The 18273-nt window shown below is 40.3% G+C and overlaps 1 protein-coding gene across 2 annotated transcripts in view; it reads right to left on the bottom strand.

Moving 5' to 3' along the window:
- MTPN (myotrophin) overlaps nucleotides 1-16062 on the bottom strand; it is a 44277-nt gene extending 28215 nt beyond the window's left edge. Inside the window, exons 1-2 of one of the 2 annotated variants that reach the window (XM_056340605.1) lie at nucleotides 15710-16062; nucleotides 9376-9528 (exon numbers count right to left, since the gene is read on the bottom strand). In XM_056340605.1, coding sequence (XP_056196580.1) covers nucleotides 9376-9405 — 30 coding nt within the window. In that variant the 5' untranslated portion in view covers nucleotides 9406-9528; nucleotides 15710-16062. The remainder of the gene's footprint in view (nucleotides 1-9375; nucleotides 9529-15709) is intronic. The other variant, XM_056340604.1, reaches the window with a different exon arrangement.
- Nucleotides 16063-18273: the final 2211 nt, after the last annotated feature.

The raw sequence follows: 18273 nt of genomic DNA, 5'->3' as shown, positions 1-18273 counted from the left end.
TCACATTCAGACTGAACAGTTGCCTCTTAACACTTTCACTATGCATCTCTAAACAAACCTCTCTATATCCTGCCCTTGGTAGAGAAAGACAATAAAACGTTCCCTAAAAAAAAAAAACAAAACCAAACAATCAAAACAAAAACCAACAAAAAACCCCAAACCCAAATCACCACAACTGTAAACAGCATCTCTTTTTATGTCCTCAGCAATCCTGATGGCCCCCAAGCTCTTGACTCTCAATATGTTCCAGTATGTCAATGTCCCTCTTCTACTAGGAAACCCAGAACTGGACACAGTGCTCAAATGCAGCCTCAGAAGTGGTAAGAAGGGAAACATTTCTTTCAACCTGCTGGCTGTTTTCTTGCTAACACAGCTCTGTATGCTGCTGGCCTTCAATAACACAAGAGCATGCTGCAGACTTATCTGCAGCTTGATGTCTACCAGGACCCTGAAGTACTTTTTCTAAAGAGCTCCTACTTAGCCAATTAGTCCCCAGCTCGTACAGGTGCATGGGTTCACTTCTTTTTATCCTATTGTCCTGAACAATAAAGACATCCCATTGTCTAGGTCACCAATAAAAACGTTAAGCAATACTACTACTACCAAGCCCTGACAGACACCACTGGTAACCAGGCACCACTTAGAGGTGACACTGCTAATCACAGCCCTTTGAGTCCAACAGCCCAGTCAATTTTCCACCAACCTTACAGTCCACATACTGCAAACTTTGACTTGATCTCCCACTATATCCTTACAGCAAAAGTCTTGTCAAATGGGTTCAAGGAAGAAAAGGATTTCCTGCATAGCCTTCCCAGAGACTGAGGCTAAACTGACCTACCTACAGTTCCCCAGGTGTTCCTTCTCACCATTATTGAATATGTGAGACATTTGCTTTCTCGGATTCATCAGAAACATTCCCCCAGTCACTAAGGCCTTTCAAAGATGACAGAACAGCTGCACAAAGACATCATACAGGTCTGTCAGCACCCTCAGATGCATCCCACCTGATCACATGGACTGGCGTATGTCCAGGCTACTTAAGGAATTCCCTAATTCCATTTTCCTTTACCACAGACAGTGCTTCATTACCAAAGGCTCTCCTATTAGGTGGAGGGCCCTGGAAGGCCTTACCAATAAGAAGGGCAAAAAAGCTTTTTATGTATTTTATCACTTGGTCCTCTGCTCAACAAAGCAGTAGCTCCAGATCTTCCTTTGCCTTCCTTTCATAATCAGTCACTAGCTCCTTCTACCGCTAGTACCGATTCCTTGCTAGTTTCAACTTCAACTGAAGTTCAGCTGTCATACTCCCATCCCTGCATATTTGTGCAATGTTTCTACATTCCTTCCACTGGATCATTTTGCTTTCACCTTCTGTGTAACTCTGTGTATTTTACAAATTCCTCAAAATAGTAAGTTGTCTGTCCAAGTAACAGCCTTGAAAAGCACTCTCTCAACTCAACATTTCTCATTCTGTCATGAGTGAGTCCCTGAACAGAAAGGCCCTTGAAGCATCTTAACCTTCTTCAGCCAGGCTGCAGTATCATCTATATTCAAATAACAAAAAAAAAAAAAAGGGCAATCTGACCTTCCATCCTAGAAACAAAATTTTATAGCTTGCCTCCTCTGAACTCTTCTTCCACCGATCAGTTCCTTAAGGACAGAACTGGAGCCTCAAATATCCCAGTTTTCAATTACCCTTCTAAAGGCTTCAGAACTAAAACTGAATGCTACAAGTTCAAACACAAAAACACTCTCATTTTTTTACTTTTGCCAACACAAAAAGCTGAGGTTTACCACTGAAAATTCAAGTGCTCCTACTTCAGTTTCCTTACTATTGACATTTTCTCACTATTGAAACATTCCTTGGACTTCGGTACAGAGAGCCCAGATTCCTCATATGACCTGATGGAGAGTGCTCTCATCCTCCTCAGTCCACCTTTGGAGTGGTTCCATATGTATACCATTCTGTAACCCTCGTTCTCACCTTAGGACTGCCAAAGAGCTGATTCAAGCACTGCTAAGCTTAACTCAAAGTTGGATTTGTAGGTGTCTTTTGCATTTCTATAAAACATGTTGAAGAAATCTGACAGCATTATAGAACACCAGTTCCCAACCACAGAGCTCACTATGTAAAAGTATTCACCTGGTCTGCACTTTAGGCCTTCAGTTCAATAACCCCACAACACTCGTCTTTCGAAGTGGTGCTGTAATTCAACCGAGTTTTTCCCCCCTACAAGAATAGCCTCAGGTTCTAAAAAGCAGCATTGACTTTAAAGTAGTTTTCATTCCTGCCAAAATATAGACTGATCTAGCTAACCAAAGTCTACACTAGCACTTTCACTGGTCCTTGGAGGTTACCGATAGAAGCACTCTTAAATGAATTCAGTAATTTGGGCCTAATGGCTTTTCCTGAAAAACTTATTACTAGTTTTCAAGTGTTAAAATTTATGCTACTGAAAACACCTTTGAGTAGTGGGAACAATAAAACGATCTCTTCTTCCAAGCCGGTTATACAATTTTCTCTAGAAATTTTGTCAAGTTAACTGACGTGGAGCACTAGCCTGAAGCAGTTTCTGCTGGGTAGAGCAGAGAGGTTAGATATCTGCATCCATTACTGAAACTGTCTCAGTTTTAAATTGCTACAGTAGACATACCCTCACATCAGCTATCTTAACACAAACCTGACTATAACTGAATCACTTGTCTAGTACTTTAGACAAGGAAACCATTTTTATAAGCTTCTGGGTATTTCATCATAAGCCTAGACTAACATGCTATTTTCAATTCCTGCCCACTTTTATTGATTAGAAACAAGAAAAATTCAAGTGATCAGCTCATAACACAAGTCAGTGCAGCATATTATTTAACTTTTGTACATTTTTTTGTGTAAGAGGAAAAAGCTCTGACACATGATGCTACATGGATTGCTGAACTAACAATTGGGCAGAGCAGGTCAAAAAAGATAAATTCCACATTTGCCCTAACTTGATGCATTAAAAAAACACTCAAACAATGCAGAAGGCCTAAGGAGACGCAACATTTTTCTATATATTCTGCTCAGCTTTACTATTCTCAGATTACTGAGTCTCAAGTTTTCTTGTCTCTATCTTCTGACTCACAAGGACAATGACCTTGTTGCCCCCTGGTCAATATTCAACCTAAAAGCAACAGTGGAACATGGTGAAGTAACTAATAAAGGCTGTGTTAGGTCCAAAGAGCAGAAAGGGAAGGAAAAACATTGTGTTGTAACTTGTGGATAAGTTATGATTTTGAAGCAGATTTCTTCAGTTAAAAACCAGCAGTAAGTTCCTGCCAAAGCTGAGAAATCAACCCATTGTAACTGCAAGTAGGCAGTTTCCCATGGCAACTGCAAAAAATTTGTGCAGGGTCCAAGTTTTCATTTGAATCCTCTATATTTTCAAAAATTATTTATTTTCAGCCCATTAAGTAAATTAACATAATCCAGTCTCATCCAGCCTGCCACAGAGAGACTACTGCTGCTATTGCTCAGTGGTTCAGCAAATTCTGACCATTCCAGTAGTTTTCCAACTGTAGCCAGCACGGACTACAGTTGTCTGTGGACAACTGAACAGAAGCAAGTGACCTAGATATATTGTATGGGATAACTACTTTCCACTTCAAGTATTTCAGAAGATCTAGAAGTTCTTTGGTTTTTGTTTAATGGCTGAGAGGGACTACATTAGCTAAGCCTTTCTACTGATGATCTTTGTGTTGATGGCAAGAGATATTTAATAATGCCTTTTTGACACTGACAGGTTTTTTTTATTCCCTGTCCTCTATATTTCATAGCCTGGAGCAACAAGGTATTTTCTCCCAGCCGTCTTCTTTCTGCTGTGTATGCTTTGGAGAATATTTGGGACAAGCTGTCTTTACACCTTCCTCTTATCACGTCTTCCTGAAACAGACAGAAACAGCAAAAACATCCACAAGAAACCCTGTAGATGATTATCAAAAAGCAAAATCAAGTTAACAGATGTTGAGATGGAAACTTCTTGAATACAGAAAGTTAAAGCTATGTGGAAGAGGCTACGGACATCAGTAACAACTTGTCATTGCTGTTCTGGATCCACATCTAGTCTTTGTTATTAGTTTTGCATGCCACATCCATCTGACCATTTTTTTAAAAGTTGAAAAAAGGCTACTCAAAGGATTACAGCATAACATTCCTGCTAAAAGACCCTCACCCATTTACCAAAAAGAGGTATATGTTCTGATGACAGTATGGGTCTCTCCAGTCGGCATTTTGCAGCAAGTTCTACGGCCAGAGCAGACAGATGTAGATGGCCATGTATGTTTAAAATTAGTATCTACTTTGCAGTTCTCTGCTTTGATAGAAGCCTCAACTGCTAATGATAACACTAATACTTGCTCTACACAAGAAAATTAATTATGAACCTCATGCTGAATTTTGCCTGTCTTGATATGGTATTTAAAGTACTCTGAAAAGCTTTTATAAGCACCCCTACACTTATTTTGGCTTAAGCCAATAAGGTACTTAGCAAGCGTAATTTTCAGGTTTTATTTGTTAGTGGTAAAAAAATACCTAGTTTATCCATGATAATCAAATGCAATGTGAAATCCTTTGTCTCAGTCAAAAGAATACAAATCCAGAAGCAACTGCTAAATAAACTGAACTACTGAGCCATCTGTGCTTCAGTTGTATCAGCATTTTTAGAGACAAACAAACCTGATACACAAGTTGTTCTTTAGAACAGTAATGAACCTACTGTTTCCTAGCTACAGCTTCTAGAAACTCATGCTACAATCCCAGCTTCAGAGCTGTGTCAGTATGTGCATTATTGAAAACAGTTGTTTCACCTCCCCCACCCCCAGCCCAAAATCCTTAATCTAAGATTTGAGCAAGAAACAGGGGAAACCACTCACTACTTGCATTAGCAAGTGATGAAACAGGAATGAAGGGACCAGTTTTGCAGCTTCTCTCAGCTCTTACGTATTCCTATTTAAAAGCTGTCCAAAAGCACTCACCTGTCAGTTAAGCAACAGCTCAGAGTAACAGCAGCAACTAGTTCTGACAGAATACACTGATGCTTATTTTTATGTATTATTACTTCTAACAAGAGACTCTGTTCAGAGTACTACTTCTAATTAATGAATGTCAGTGCGCTAAACATTCTAGATTCTGAACTGAAACAGTCAGTGATCAGACACACTGAGCTATCTCTGCTTAGAACTGTTAGAATTTGGAATTAAAGCTCAAATGTTTTAGTTGTGGCACCAAGGCTTGTCTATCAGACATGATACAGTGGCCACAACCAAAAATAAAACCATTTAACTACTAATTCTTAAGGAATCACAGACAGATCTAATGACTTTATACCCTAACTTGACATAAAACTAATGTTCAGTCTAAAGAGACGTGTTAAGTACTGTACCCAATCAACACAGCAGTGGTCCATTTTCACAGGCAACACTGAGCTGACCTAAAATTGTATTTCCTGCAGAAATGACTTGCCAGACTCCACATCTTAACACTGCTGCATTTTGATCCAATTTGGATGATACCCACTCTAAGACTATACCAAGCAGAACATATTCCAGCCCACATGGATGCCAGATGATTGCTAAACAGCAGACATCAGCCATACTTAAACCAGAAATCAGATAAGGTCTCAGTAATTCAGTACTATACCATCAGCAGATTGACAACAGATGACACTATCAAACCAGAAAAATACACAGAACACCTGTTCATGTAGTTTCACACAAACTCAAGCTTAACATGTCAGATCATCTAGCCACGGAATTATGAAATCAAGTTTGGACAGATAAAAATACAGTGCCACGTTTTTCTTCCTTGGTGCACTAAGTTTGTTTTAGAATACGATATTAAGTTCAAGGATAAAGCAATCCAAAGGTTTAGTAACAGGATTCAGGCTATTTCCATCATCAGATCACTGCTCCAAAAGTTAACCAGCTGAGCAAAGAATAAAAGCTATTACCATCCAATCTGCACTTAGTTGCTAGCTTTGAATTAAAGAACTTTCAGTCACTGTAAAAGCCCCAGCATCAACATCTATTAAAATCCTCAGTACACATTGTCCAAAGAATGCACAGGAAGTGACTTTTCCTTCTAGAAGAACAATAGACACCAGATATTGAGTTTCTCTTTCAGCAGATGCCACCTTAATATTTCGACTTGTGTGCATAATCTAAAAAACTAAGAACACCAATCCTTCCCCCCGCAACTAAATATGAGTTCTCAAATTTAAGGTTGTACTCAGTCATGAAGATAGGAGAGGATAAACAGGAAGATGAATTTATCTTTCAAAAACTACTGGCATAATTTCAAAAAACTACTGAATTTCAATGTCATAATTGAGGCTTAATATCATAAGCATTACTTACTTCTCTAGAATATGAACAAAGGATATGTCCAAGGCAAGATCAAGTGTTCTGTTACACCCAAGCTTAGCTTCTAAGTAAGTTTTGCTATGAGATTAACAGGCATTATTTTGCTGTGCAAATTGAGTTTACATTTTATTCACACAACAATGCATAAAACGATATGAAATATCAAAAGCAGTATTAATGAGTTCTAGAAGATCTGTGCCTTAACACATTTTTTGTTGAATTGCTGAAGCTGTTTTTGATTCAAATCACACCAAAACAAAACACAGAAGTAAAACACTTAAACATAAAAGCTGTTTTTAAATTCACAGAAAAACCACTGTTTTCTAAGCAGTATATACTTTAAAAAATATGCATTAACATCCACAGAATGGCTCTGTAAACCAATTACATACACTTGGAGTATTCAGCTCCACTGTAATACTTTCATTAAAAGTTACCAATACTGATATTGCATTTTTATAATTTAAATAATCCATCTACAAAAGTTAAGCTATTTTCTCCAGATTTCAACAGGAATTACTGTTGAAAATACTTTAGTAAATACAGTCTACTAACTTGTCACAGGAACAGAACTGAAGACTGTATTTCATGTTATAGTCTAATTGAAGGAACATATTTTGAAATCAAGTGTATTTACTGTTGAGTTATTATCTACAAGGTAAACTTAAGTAACAGATAATTAATGCTTTATTACAGAGCAAATTCAAGTTTTTTAACCAGGCTAAAAACCCTTTAGCCAAGGAAGAGTTAATAGTATTACTGAAGTTATTGAAAAGTCAGCAACCCAAGAAACAAAGGTTCTCCCAAACGCCTCACTAAAATACAAAGGATCCTGCAATTATTTTTTTTATACAGGGCATAGATAGAAATGCAGATCTCACCCTACAGGGACTCTCCTGACCAGTCTTTTTTATATGAAGATTTGAAACCTCCTCCTTTCAATTCCACACCTGAATCAAGTACTTGAAGTGTTTTAGAACAAACAAAAATCGTTTTAAAGCATTTATTGCTTATGGTGTTTGTATTCACAGCATCATTAACAAATCAGTTTAGAAGACAGATGCTGATGGTAACTGTTCTAAGGACAGCCTCTATCTTATTGTCTCAAATAGCTTTCCAGCTCATCTTTCCTCCTTGAAGCTAATCACTAATTTATAGGCCACAAGTGTGTTAAAAAGCAAGTTCATAAATTACTGGAGTTTGGGGAAAGAAAGTATCAGTCATTCAACAGTAATTATCAAGACTTGATCTTAGCTCATAAGAAACTTTGAGCACACGATTCTGTTTTATAAACTGACTCCATAATTAGATACACTTCAGAATATTCTTTGAACTTTGGCTGAAAGCATGACAGGCAAATGCCCAGAACACATTTCTAGTGATGTTTTGGTCTGTTCAGCTTATTAGCCACTGTGTGCAATTACTCCATTTTATTTTCAAAGTGTAGCTGAAGGCGAAGTAAAATGATTTTACCATTTCCCTTTTGGCCTGTAACCAAAGAGGAAGGCAGCAATATACGTAAGAAAAGACAAAAATCTAGACCATACTCTAATCCTTGTTGCAGCAAGAAAGTTACAAAAATTCTTTCTTTGGAGAAATGCAATAATGCTTAGTATATTATGAGTCTGTACTGAACTATGAACTATACTACAGACAAAAGACTAAAGACCATAAAAACGGGCAAAGTGCAAAAAAGCACCAAAACCCCCAAACTACCTCAAAGCCATATTTATGTGCAGATGCATTACGAGTTTACAAGACCATGTTTCTCTGTCCTTTCCCACTTTCTCTCACCAGGACTTCAGTTCCTTTCAGGATAATACCAATTTATTTTCTGTCCTTTTCTTGGTTTGGTTTTGTTTTGTTTTAAAAGCACCACGAAAAAAACCCCCAACAACCCACACACAAGTACATTCCAGTCAAACTAAGAATTAAGAACTGTAGCTTGTTCAATAGGACTTACTAATACTAATTACTTCCCAAGTCAGAAAGCAACACAGACACTAGTCCCTTAAACATTTAAAGAAAGCTACTGTATCCCTCCCCGTTTCTGGCACATGATTGCCGAATTTGCCATTGGTGGTTGCAATCAACATAAGCTTTAGCATCAATTTGCAATAAAAACAACTAATAGCATATCCAGCACCCAATAAAGATTTCAAACTCTTTACTACGAACTGTGCTAATTTGTTCCCAACCCTTCTGATAACAAGCTAAAGCAGAAAAATATCTAATTGTTCAAAACTGCTGAAACTGCAACTTTTAAGAAAAACAATTGTTGTATAACCAACTGGTCAGTTATTGGGACTTATTAATTCCAGTCAACGCTTTTGTTCTAGCAATAGAAGATCTGTCTACACAAATGACAACTGCCTCTTTCCACAGAACTGTATTGGCTGGTAAACACAACATTCAATGTGGAGCTTTTGCTAGGGGGGAATTAAAACTAGTAACAACTTAATATAAACCTTCCATTTCTCAAGTGTGCAAATTAGTTACAAAGAAGTGACTTTGTTTGCACTTTTGTCTGGACACATATTCAAGTTCAAATAAGCATAAACATAAAGCCATAAAAAAACCTCAAAAAGCTAAGAACACTTGGCTGGGGATCCATATAAAGAAAAAAATGAGTACAGGACTGAAGCAATAAAATTTTATACATTCCCCTGGCTTTCTTTATCTTTCCTAAATTTTCTCTTCCAACCTTTCACCTACATGTTTTAAGTGCCTTTCAGTCTCGAAAATTTTCGGCCTTGAGAACCCCGCATTTCTGAGTCCACTATGTTCTGCTTAAATTTGGGTAGGATATTTGACCTTCAGGTCCTGATATCTTAACAGCTAAGCATATGCTCCTTCAGAACAAGCATAAAGAAGTTGTTTGGTCTATTGTGACCTATCTAGGGATTCCTTATTTATGCATTTTGACACTGCTACAAGATCTATTCATTCAGTATTTTTACTCACGTGGCCTGCATGACTCACCAATTCCATGGTACCCAAGTCAACGTTCATTGCACAGCCTTCACAACTAGCACCACTTTCCACATATTATTCCAAATGGAGACAGAATACAAACCACTGAAGAACTGTTCTCTTGGAATTTTAGAAAGCTTAGCTCATCTTCCGTATGCCTTCCTGTGGAAATCAAAATTACCTAACTGAGTTGGAAGACAAGAGCTAGGCTTGAAGAACAAGGATTTAGTAAAGATAAAACAGATACAAGAGGAAAAATTGAGGTTAGAATAAGGGAGGGTGGGAAGAAAAGGAACAGTACTAGATGTGTTTTCCTCATACCACTGGATTCTCTGCCTGTTATTCATAACTTATTCCTAACTTTGTGCTGTTATACTTAGTAATGCATACACTAAAGACCAGAAACTCAGACAAAACAGGATATATTTGCAGCAGAAATAAAATTTCCTTTCAGTTTAAGAAATGTTATAATTAGTAAATCTTTCGGCAACAAAAGTTTAAACTTAATGTTTTATTAAAATCTGATTTTGATCACACTCTCTTTACTTTTTGCAGCAAACATCAATTAGACACAGGACAAATCAGCATAAGAACAGCCCAAACAAATAAATACTTAATTTTTTATTTAAGCGTGAAAAAGTCAAACACAAATCACAGACTTGGGCAGTCTCTTAAAGCCACCAAGAGTTTCAGAGCACAGAAGTCAAGTGAACCAACAAAACGATCATAGGCCTGACATCAACATTTCAGAAAGATACTACTATGTTTAGCAGTTCCAGATTTGTGATCAGTCTTGTCATGACTTTCATTTACAATTCAGACAAAAATGGCTTCAAAACCAGTTATATCTGTACCTTCACCAAAAGAACAGATTTGAGGATTTGTCCATTCAGCTAGCAACTTCCCACTTTCCACCATAATGCCAGGTTTACAGGCAAGATTGTTACTCCACGCTGTTCCTATAAACTACTTAAAAAACTGGTGCACAAACTGTAAATATCTGTGAGCAATTCTTTACCACATGTACTCAGACTCTTTTGGATCAGACTGGGGAAATTAATTAGCCATCCTGAAAAGGTGTTGTTCATCAACCTCATACATCTTATTGTACGCACTACTAAAAACTAGCTGCCGCGTTGTGTACTTCTGAAAGTTCTTCTAGTTTGTTCATGTCATTATAGTTAAGAGTAATTCTACCATGAACATGGAACCTGCTAGCAGCAGGTTCCAGTAGCAAGCAACTGTCTCATTTCATAAAGTAAAGGTTTAGGTCATCATGTTCAAATTTACAAAATATAAATTGAACACCAAGTTTAAGTAGAACTAAGAAGTAAAACAAAACTGTATCTTTAGGAATCACATTCCAACACGCTCAACAGTAATCAAGAGAAAATAACAGAAGGCCTAGAATCTCCAGATAAAGAAAAACCCACACAGTACAAGTATTGGCGTAACACCAAGGAGTTACAGTACAGAGATATCCAAGAGGCTCTCATGGGGATAAACTTCAGTCCAGTAGCTCCCAGGTCAGTGCCAGACTTGATATGCCTCTAGACAAACTACTGAGGTATACTTACACTGCACTGTAATCCAGCTAGGCTTTCAGGCTCCCTGTCACTGAAAAGCAAGAAAACATTTTCCAACCCAGAGGCAATCCAGCTATCAATGTAGCTGTAACACTGAAGTGCACTTCAGTATTCAACATAGTGAGACAAGGTAAATTTCAATGGTTTCAATTAACCATGGTATGGTTAATCTGTAACTAAAAGTAATCCACCCATATATAATGGTCACTTAATTAAGTGTTTATTTTCATTTAGTTTGTTCCTGAATAAGTCATTTCAATGGACACACAAAAGAATAGAGGTTTAAACTTTTGAGGGGTAACCTATTATTTCTCCATTCTAATCAATCTTCTCACAGACATATTTAAGTGTTTTCTCTTTTTCACAACACTTAAACCTTAACTATACCCCTGACTGCTCCCTCCATTTCAAAAAGGTATTTCTAAACAATGTTTCTGGTTTAGTCTCTCCAGTTAGTTTTGCAGTAGTCATGTTTTCTGCATTTCTTAAGACATGTATTCAAATGTCATTATATCCCAAAGAACTGCAAGACTTTGTCATATCACAATTTTGTGAAGGATGCATAGGTAGTTGCTGTTTTCTAGCAGAGTTATTGAAGGTCCTCTAGGAATTTGGTTTTGTTTATTTTGTTATTTAAAAAAATATTTTAAAAATCCACACCAGAAATGCCTACTAGGCAAGCATAGCATATGCATACTTTCTGAAAGCGTTAGTTTCACAGCGTACCATCACCTCAAACTCCCAGTCCTCTCAGCAGTAAAAATCTGGTGCTTCCAGTTTGGTTGATTGTCCTATCTTCTTATGGCGGTAGGTTGGTTGACTTATTGAACATAACTAAGCAGTGGTATGTTTAGGAAGCAATGATGTAGGGGACTACAGCAGCTCCTGAAGTGAGGACTTCTCAGTTAAGCTATGTGAGGTGAAATTACATTAGAAAAAGATTTATTGTAACCTCTTTCTTACCAATCCAAGTTTATCTGGCCAAAAACTTTGTGTCTGGTGACTGAACAGATGTTATACTTCACCTGAGAAAACTACTGCTGACTGGAAACATTACATGTACATGTTGATGGTCTTTTGAAGCAACTGTACAGCCTATCTCATTCCACTGGTGAATGAGTATAAAGAGAAGGTAAAAGAGCAAACGCCATTCACATTAAGAAGTTCTGCAGGCTTAATATACCCTGCTCTTCTTCTAACTGAAACTTTTTAGCCCCCTGTTCCCTTCCTCGAGGGAAGCAAATTAATCTGCGTGGGTCCTCCTCACCCATTTAAATGCACATTTGATTCATCTCTTCCCATGAAAGCTTCTGTTTTCTTGGGGAATTTTAAAAATTTGAGTGGATGTATGTAGGAAGAGTGCAGAATTCCTTCAGTCCCTTCAATTCGTGCAAAGACACCTCTGAAGCTAACATATGCTGGCTATATTCAAATAGACAACATCAAAGAAAGCGAATGGTAAAAATTACTTCTTAATCTAGTCATAAAAATAGATGACACCATACTTAACTGCTAGCATAACACACTAACGACAGTAGTTCAGTAGAACTTATAATTTAACTTAAAGAAAAAGTTGACAGGATTAGAAGTCAAGAAAAGGAGACTAATAAGATGTTTCTTGCAAAAAAAGTATTAAGTTTTACAGGACTATTCAAACTATACAGATAATCTTTCAACTTTTTATCAAGTAGAAGTCAAGTAGAAGTCTTCTGAATGCACACACTGGCAGCACTAAGATCTCTTTTCTTAAGCAACAAAATAGTATCATTTGACATTTGTTTGTTTCATTGCCACCCCTCAGAACTACTATTTCCATGAAAGATTCTTTCTGAGAAAGTATTTTCAGTAGAATGAAAAACCTCTTTACACAGACATAAATAAAGTACAAATGGAGACCCTTCCTTCTGCCTCTGTATCCCTTGTCCAAGAACTGCTGAAGTGGCAGAAGCTTTCTCTACTTAAAGAAAATAAACTGTCATCGAAAAGAAAGGTTTTCACGTTATACTTTTTCACCTGCTGTTTGAATCAAAGTCTGAGTGCTACTAAGCTACCTTCCTTTTGGTACCTACTAGCCAAATCTGAGATTAAATAATAATAATAATAATAAATACTAGTGACTCCAAAGACAGAACTTCTACAGCTTATTTCACACAGGTGAAGAAAAGCCAGGACTGACATTGTCAGAGTTCAACTCTTACAGTCTCACTGATGACATCCATTTACACTATTATTTTTGAAGTGCCCAGGGTCATCTAGTTAGCATTTCAAACTCTGCTATTTAGATAGGAAACAAAATCAGAGGTCAAACACTTTATGTTGTAATTGGCAGCAAAACTACAAGATTATAGTTAAAAGCTGTACTGTTTCCAATCAATTGAAGAAACAAGACTAGAACAAGGAACAACACAAATGAGAAGCTGGAAATCAAATGTTTCAGGAAGGCAGACAAAAAAGAATTTTATGAAGATGCAGACTAAGATATGTAACACTGCCTCCCACATTACAGGGAGAGGAAATTTCTACTACTGCAAAGTTCATATAAGTAAACTTAGGACAAGAAAGCCATACAACTGATAAGGAAGGCAGTCAAAAGAGAACAGGCAGTCCAGAAAAGACACTTTCCTGAGAACTGTAACTATCAAAGTATGATTTGCCTTCACAGAATTAATTTAGGAACCAAGAATGTGAAGTTCCAACGGAGGCTTCTCCTACAGTCAGAGGTTTCATATTGTTCTCTTGCCCCTCCTCAATGCACATTTCCTGTTATAAACATAAGCTCATTCCTGTACTCTTCTTCCCTGAAGGTACCTCCCTCCATTTTGTTTCATAAAACCCACCAGTTTATCACTGTAAAACTTACCAAAAATTAGCCAAACAAGTTAACAAACCATTAGGAAGGGTGTCAGTCAAAATTTGCTCATATAAGCTTTGTCTCTACATGAAACCAGGGTAGCCTGGGTACTAGCCCACAATTTGTCAAGAAAACATAACGGACAACTGGAAAGAAAACATTAGACTTCTTGTGTTACTGGCAAGTAGGATGCTTAAGAGCTGATGACAGAAAGCGCATTTGCAAGTGGGGGAAAAGAATGGACAAGATAAGGTCACAAATAAGCAGAAAATTCCCACACTTTATTCATCTTCTACAATTGCCAGTGCTAAAATGTAAGCTTGTTCAAGGATTGCAGGGTTCTTTTACTGTAATCACCTAACCACAGACAGTATCTCTCTTTTAAGGATTTCTACCTCATTAGTGCAGTTAGATGGTGCCCTTCAGCCTCTTTACTACAGCACCACCCTGGCTGGCTCAAGCCTCTTTCAGCAGCAGATGGAACGGAGTATTTGACTTTATGCTGAAGTGGATGAAGAGTGATCACATAAAACCATTTGCCACATGAGTTGCAGTGCCACTCAGGAAGAGTGGGAATATAGAAAAGCTTTGTAATTAGTACTGCAGTGATCTTGTAGATATAAACTGACTGAAGATAGTTACTGCCAAAGTTTTTGCCTCAGGAATAGATACACAAGGATCCACTACTCACTAGTGTGCAGTGAGTTGTCTAGATAAATATGGCATTCTTGTAAAAGGTGTATCAAGAAACCAAATCTGCTGCTGAAACACTCTGGAGGCCCCAAAGCTGAGAAGAAATAAGATACGTCAATGCAATACTCAACTGTATTACACAGACATAGATATGTGACCCTTAACAGACTGCTTAAGTGGGATAATTATATTATGCCTACGTATTAGGACCTCTAGCACTTTACAGACAGAGCACAGCATGCGAGTCCACAGCCACTTTGATGCAAAGTTCAGTAGCTTAGCTGAAACTGTCAGAGAAGACTATTAAAGCTAAACTGTTGGACTTTGTACTAAAGCAGCTGTTAAGTACTCACACACATTTCTTTCTGCCAAGAGTGCTACAAGTTTGTGTAACTTTCAACCGAAGTCGACAACTAGAGTAGGAAGAACTTAAGTCATCACAGCAAGATATGTCAGCATGTGTCAAGCTCCCAAAGACAATCATTAACTTGTTCAGAGATCTAAGTAATTACAGCTAAATTACATGCAAACTTCTGCTCTGATGTAACAGTTTCTAGACAACACTAAGGATTCACCGAAGCAGCATCTTGCCCTTATGTACATGCACTTTACCCACAAACCTCATTGACAAGCCATGGCAAATAAGGACATAAACCAACCTCCAAATACTACAGTGTACCTGAATACTTTTCACCCCTTACACAGGTATCTACTGTTCCTGTAGCGCTTGCCCTAAGAAGGTATCAAAACACTTCACAGAAGGTTAATGAATTAAGCCTCAACACACCCGGCAGCTTAGTAGCACCCTATTAAGGATGAGCCCTGAGGCACTGCGGGGAAGGATAACCAAACCAAGGCCACATACATATACACACACACACACATAAGATCAGCGGGGCAGTACTAGGACACAGGCTGTTAATTCAGGAAGTTTCGCGTACTGACATATAATAACTTCAGCAGCAAGCACAAGGGTCGACCGTGGGGCTGGAGGGGCAGGGAGGGAGCCCAGGACCCAAGCGGGCCGCGAGGAGGGGGAGGGGAGGACCCGCAGCGCCGCGGAGGCTCGCAGCCCGCACCCCGGCAGGCGGCGGGTCCTGCCCCCCGGCCCCAGGCGGCCGACCCCCGAACGGAGGGCCCCGAAGCGGGCCCCGCGCACGTCCCTCCCTCCTCAGCGCCGCCTCGCCCACCCCGGGCCCCCGGCGCCTCCTACCTTGGCCACATAATCCTTCACCTCATCCAAGTCCCCGTTTTTGAGGGCCCACATGAATTCCTTGTCAGACATCGCGGCCGCCTAGCACAGGCGCGGGCGGGCGAGGCGGCGAGGGGCCGGCAGCACCTCCACGGAGCGAGGGCGGCGGCGCGGAGGGCGGGACCCCTCCCCCGGCTGCCGGCGGCGGGCGGCTGGGCGGGGCCGCGGGCGGCGGCGGGCGGCGGCGGGCGGCGCGGGGGAGCTCGGCACCGCGCAGCGAGGCCGGACACGCGAGCGGGGCGCAGCACGGGAGAAGCCGCCTGACTGAAGGGAAAAGCGGTTTACTTGCGCGCGGCGCTTCCGCTTCCGGTTCCCATTCAGCTCCCCTCCCCCACCACCCGCTGCCCACCCCACCGAGACACCCACGCGGGAGAAGGGGAAGCGGGGCGCATGCGCGGGAGAGGGGGGGGGGGGGCGGTGGGCGGCGCATGCGCCCGCGGTAAAGCGTCCCGGGTTCCCGGAGATACCACGGGGAGGGGGGGGGGGGGAGGGGGGGGAGGGGGGGAAGGGGGGGATGGCGGCGCATGCGCTCTATGTTCCCACGGCCTCGCCCCGCCGGCGGCCCCGCCCCCGGTTGCCCGGCGTTGCCATGGTGACGTGGCCTGCGCCCGGCCCCATCAGCCGTCTCGACTGATGGCCGGCGGGGCCGCTGGGGCTGCGGGGCGAGCCCTGCGGAACAGCCTCGCCCGGTGCCCGGCACCCTGTAGTCGATTTGCGTGGGACTTTGCTCCTCGGCCCGGGGCGCAGCAGGTCGTGCGGGGCTCGGTGGGGCGGCGGGCCGCCGGCTCCCTCCTCCGAAGCGGCTGAGGAACTGCCGGTTTAGGCATCTTTTCCCACTGAGGCAACCCAGTGTCTAAATAGCTGTTCCACAAAACCTGGGGCACTGAACGTGCTGTGAATAATTACCATCATGCTTCCCAAACATGAGCAGGGAGACATAAAAGGAAGTATGTGATAATTAATTAATATGTTGGCACTCGGTGGTTGCATCTGTTTTTCGAAACCACATGTTTTGCGTAAGGAACATGCGGCCTGTTCCGTGAATCATGCCAGAGTGCTGGCAGGCAGCCGCCGCTCGTAACCCCCTCCGGCAAACATCGCCCTCAACACCCCTGGAGCTAGAGCTGCTCCGCCGGGGCTGCACCCAGTCTGACAACAGTTTGAAAAAGCACAGATAACTCTTTAAGGGCAACAAACCCTCATTAATGAGGCGGAGGGGCCACTACAGAGACTCTTTAAGGGCAACAATCCCTCATTAATGAGGCAGAGGGAGCGCTCCACGTACAGCCAAAGAAAATTTGTGAGGAGGGGTGGTGCTACCACGCAACTCGTGATTTTTCTGGGTTTTCTTTGTATTTCTGAACCACAGAAATGTTAAATATGTAGGGATTTGCAGATTTTTGTCAGGGATTAAATGGTATTTAATTGAAATACCTAGAATGTTACTTGCAAGGAAGTAAAAATCTACAACCTCTCAAGCTGGGTTAATTACTGATTTCACTTACAAACTGTGAAGTTTCAGAACACAGGGTTTTTGTCCTTGTTCGTTTTCCTAATGTCATTAAAGAAAAAGAATACAAAAAAACTGTGAAAGACAAACTGTCAAGTGCCTTTGCATTGTTTTGTAAATACTCCCAGCGCATGCATAAATACACATATTTCAGTGCTTAAATTTTCAGTCTGAAGAAATTGTAAGGGAGCATGGATTTTTTTAATAAATTGAATCAAATTTCAAGGAGCCAAGTTGTGACCACATTTTTTAAAATGTTGCATGCTTCTGTTGCCATATTTGTGCTCACTAGCCTATGCATCTAATCTTCCCATTTTATCAACAATTTGCCTGTTATCCTTAATCCTATCCCATCACTAAAGCAGAAAAACTTTCACACTTCCCTTTCTCTCTACAAGTTCTGTTACCTTAAGTACATGGTTTAGTCAGGCATTTCCCCCCCTCCTACCTGATAGATGCCTTTTCTAGAGGAATCCTCATCAGTTAGCTTCAGGCCCAAATTCTAAATGGCTTTTGTCTGCTTAATGACTAATACTGGATCTCTCAGGCATGCATCCAGAAATAAAAACCCATACCCATTTTCTAACTGCGGGATGTTGTCACATGTGCCTTCAAAGCTGCATGCACTGCCTTAGCCCTCTTTCTTTATCTTGTCCTTTTTTTGAGATTAGTTCCAACTCCTAGAAGTCTGTTTGCAGTTAAGAGTTTTTGGTTCTTAAACGTATGAATCTGGAAAAAAAGTGTAAGAAATGCAGTGAATAAATGTTTGGCAAAGAAATTCCTTAAACAATTTTTTCTCTTGAAAGCATGATAAGGTTACAGATGATTGAACAGAAATGCAGTACTAAACATATAAAGCCTGTGATACCTGAATTTGATTATAATTCATAAACTAGGGAATTTTACACACCTCTCTGCTTACCTCGTCTGTTTTGTAAGCGGTAGTAGATTCACTTTCCACTTGTGGAAAGTATCTCCTCTTTGTACTGTCTTTAACCATACTAGGAAAAGCTCT

Source organism: Falco biarmicus, chromosome 5 (genome assembly GCF_023638135.1).
Source record: "Falco biarmicus isolate bFalBia1 chromosome 5, bFalBia1.pri, whole genome shotgun sequence".
Lineage (NCBI taxonomy): Eukaryota > Metazoa > Chordata > Aves > Falconiformes > Falconidae > Falco > Falco biarmicus.
Note: the sequence above shows the minus strand (reverse complement) of the source record. Positions and strands in the feature narration are given on the sequence as shown.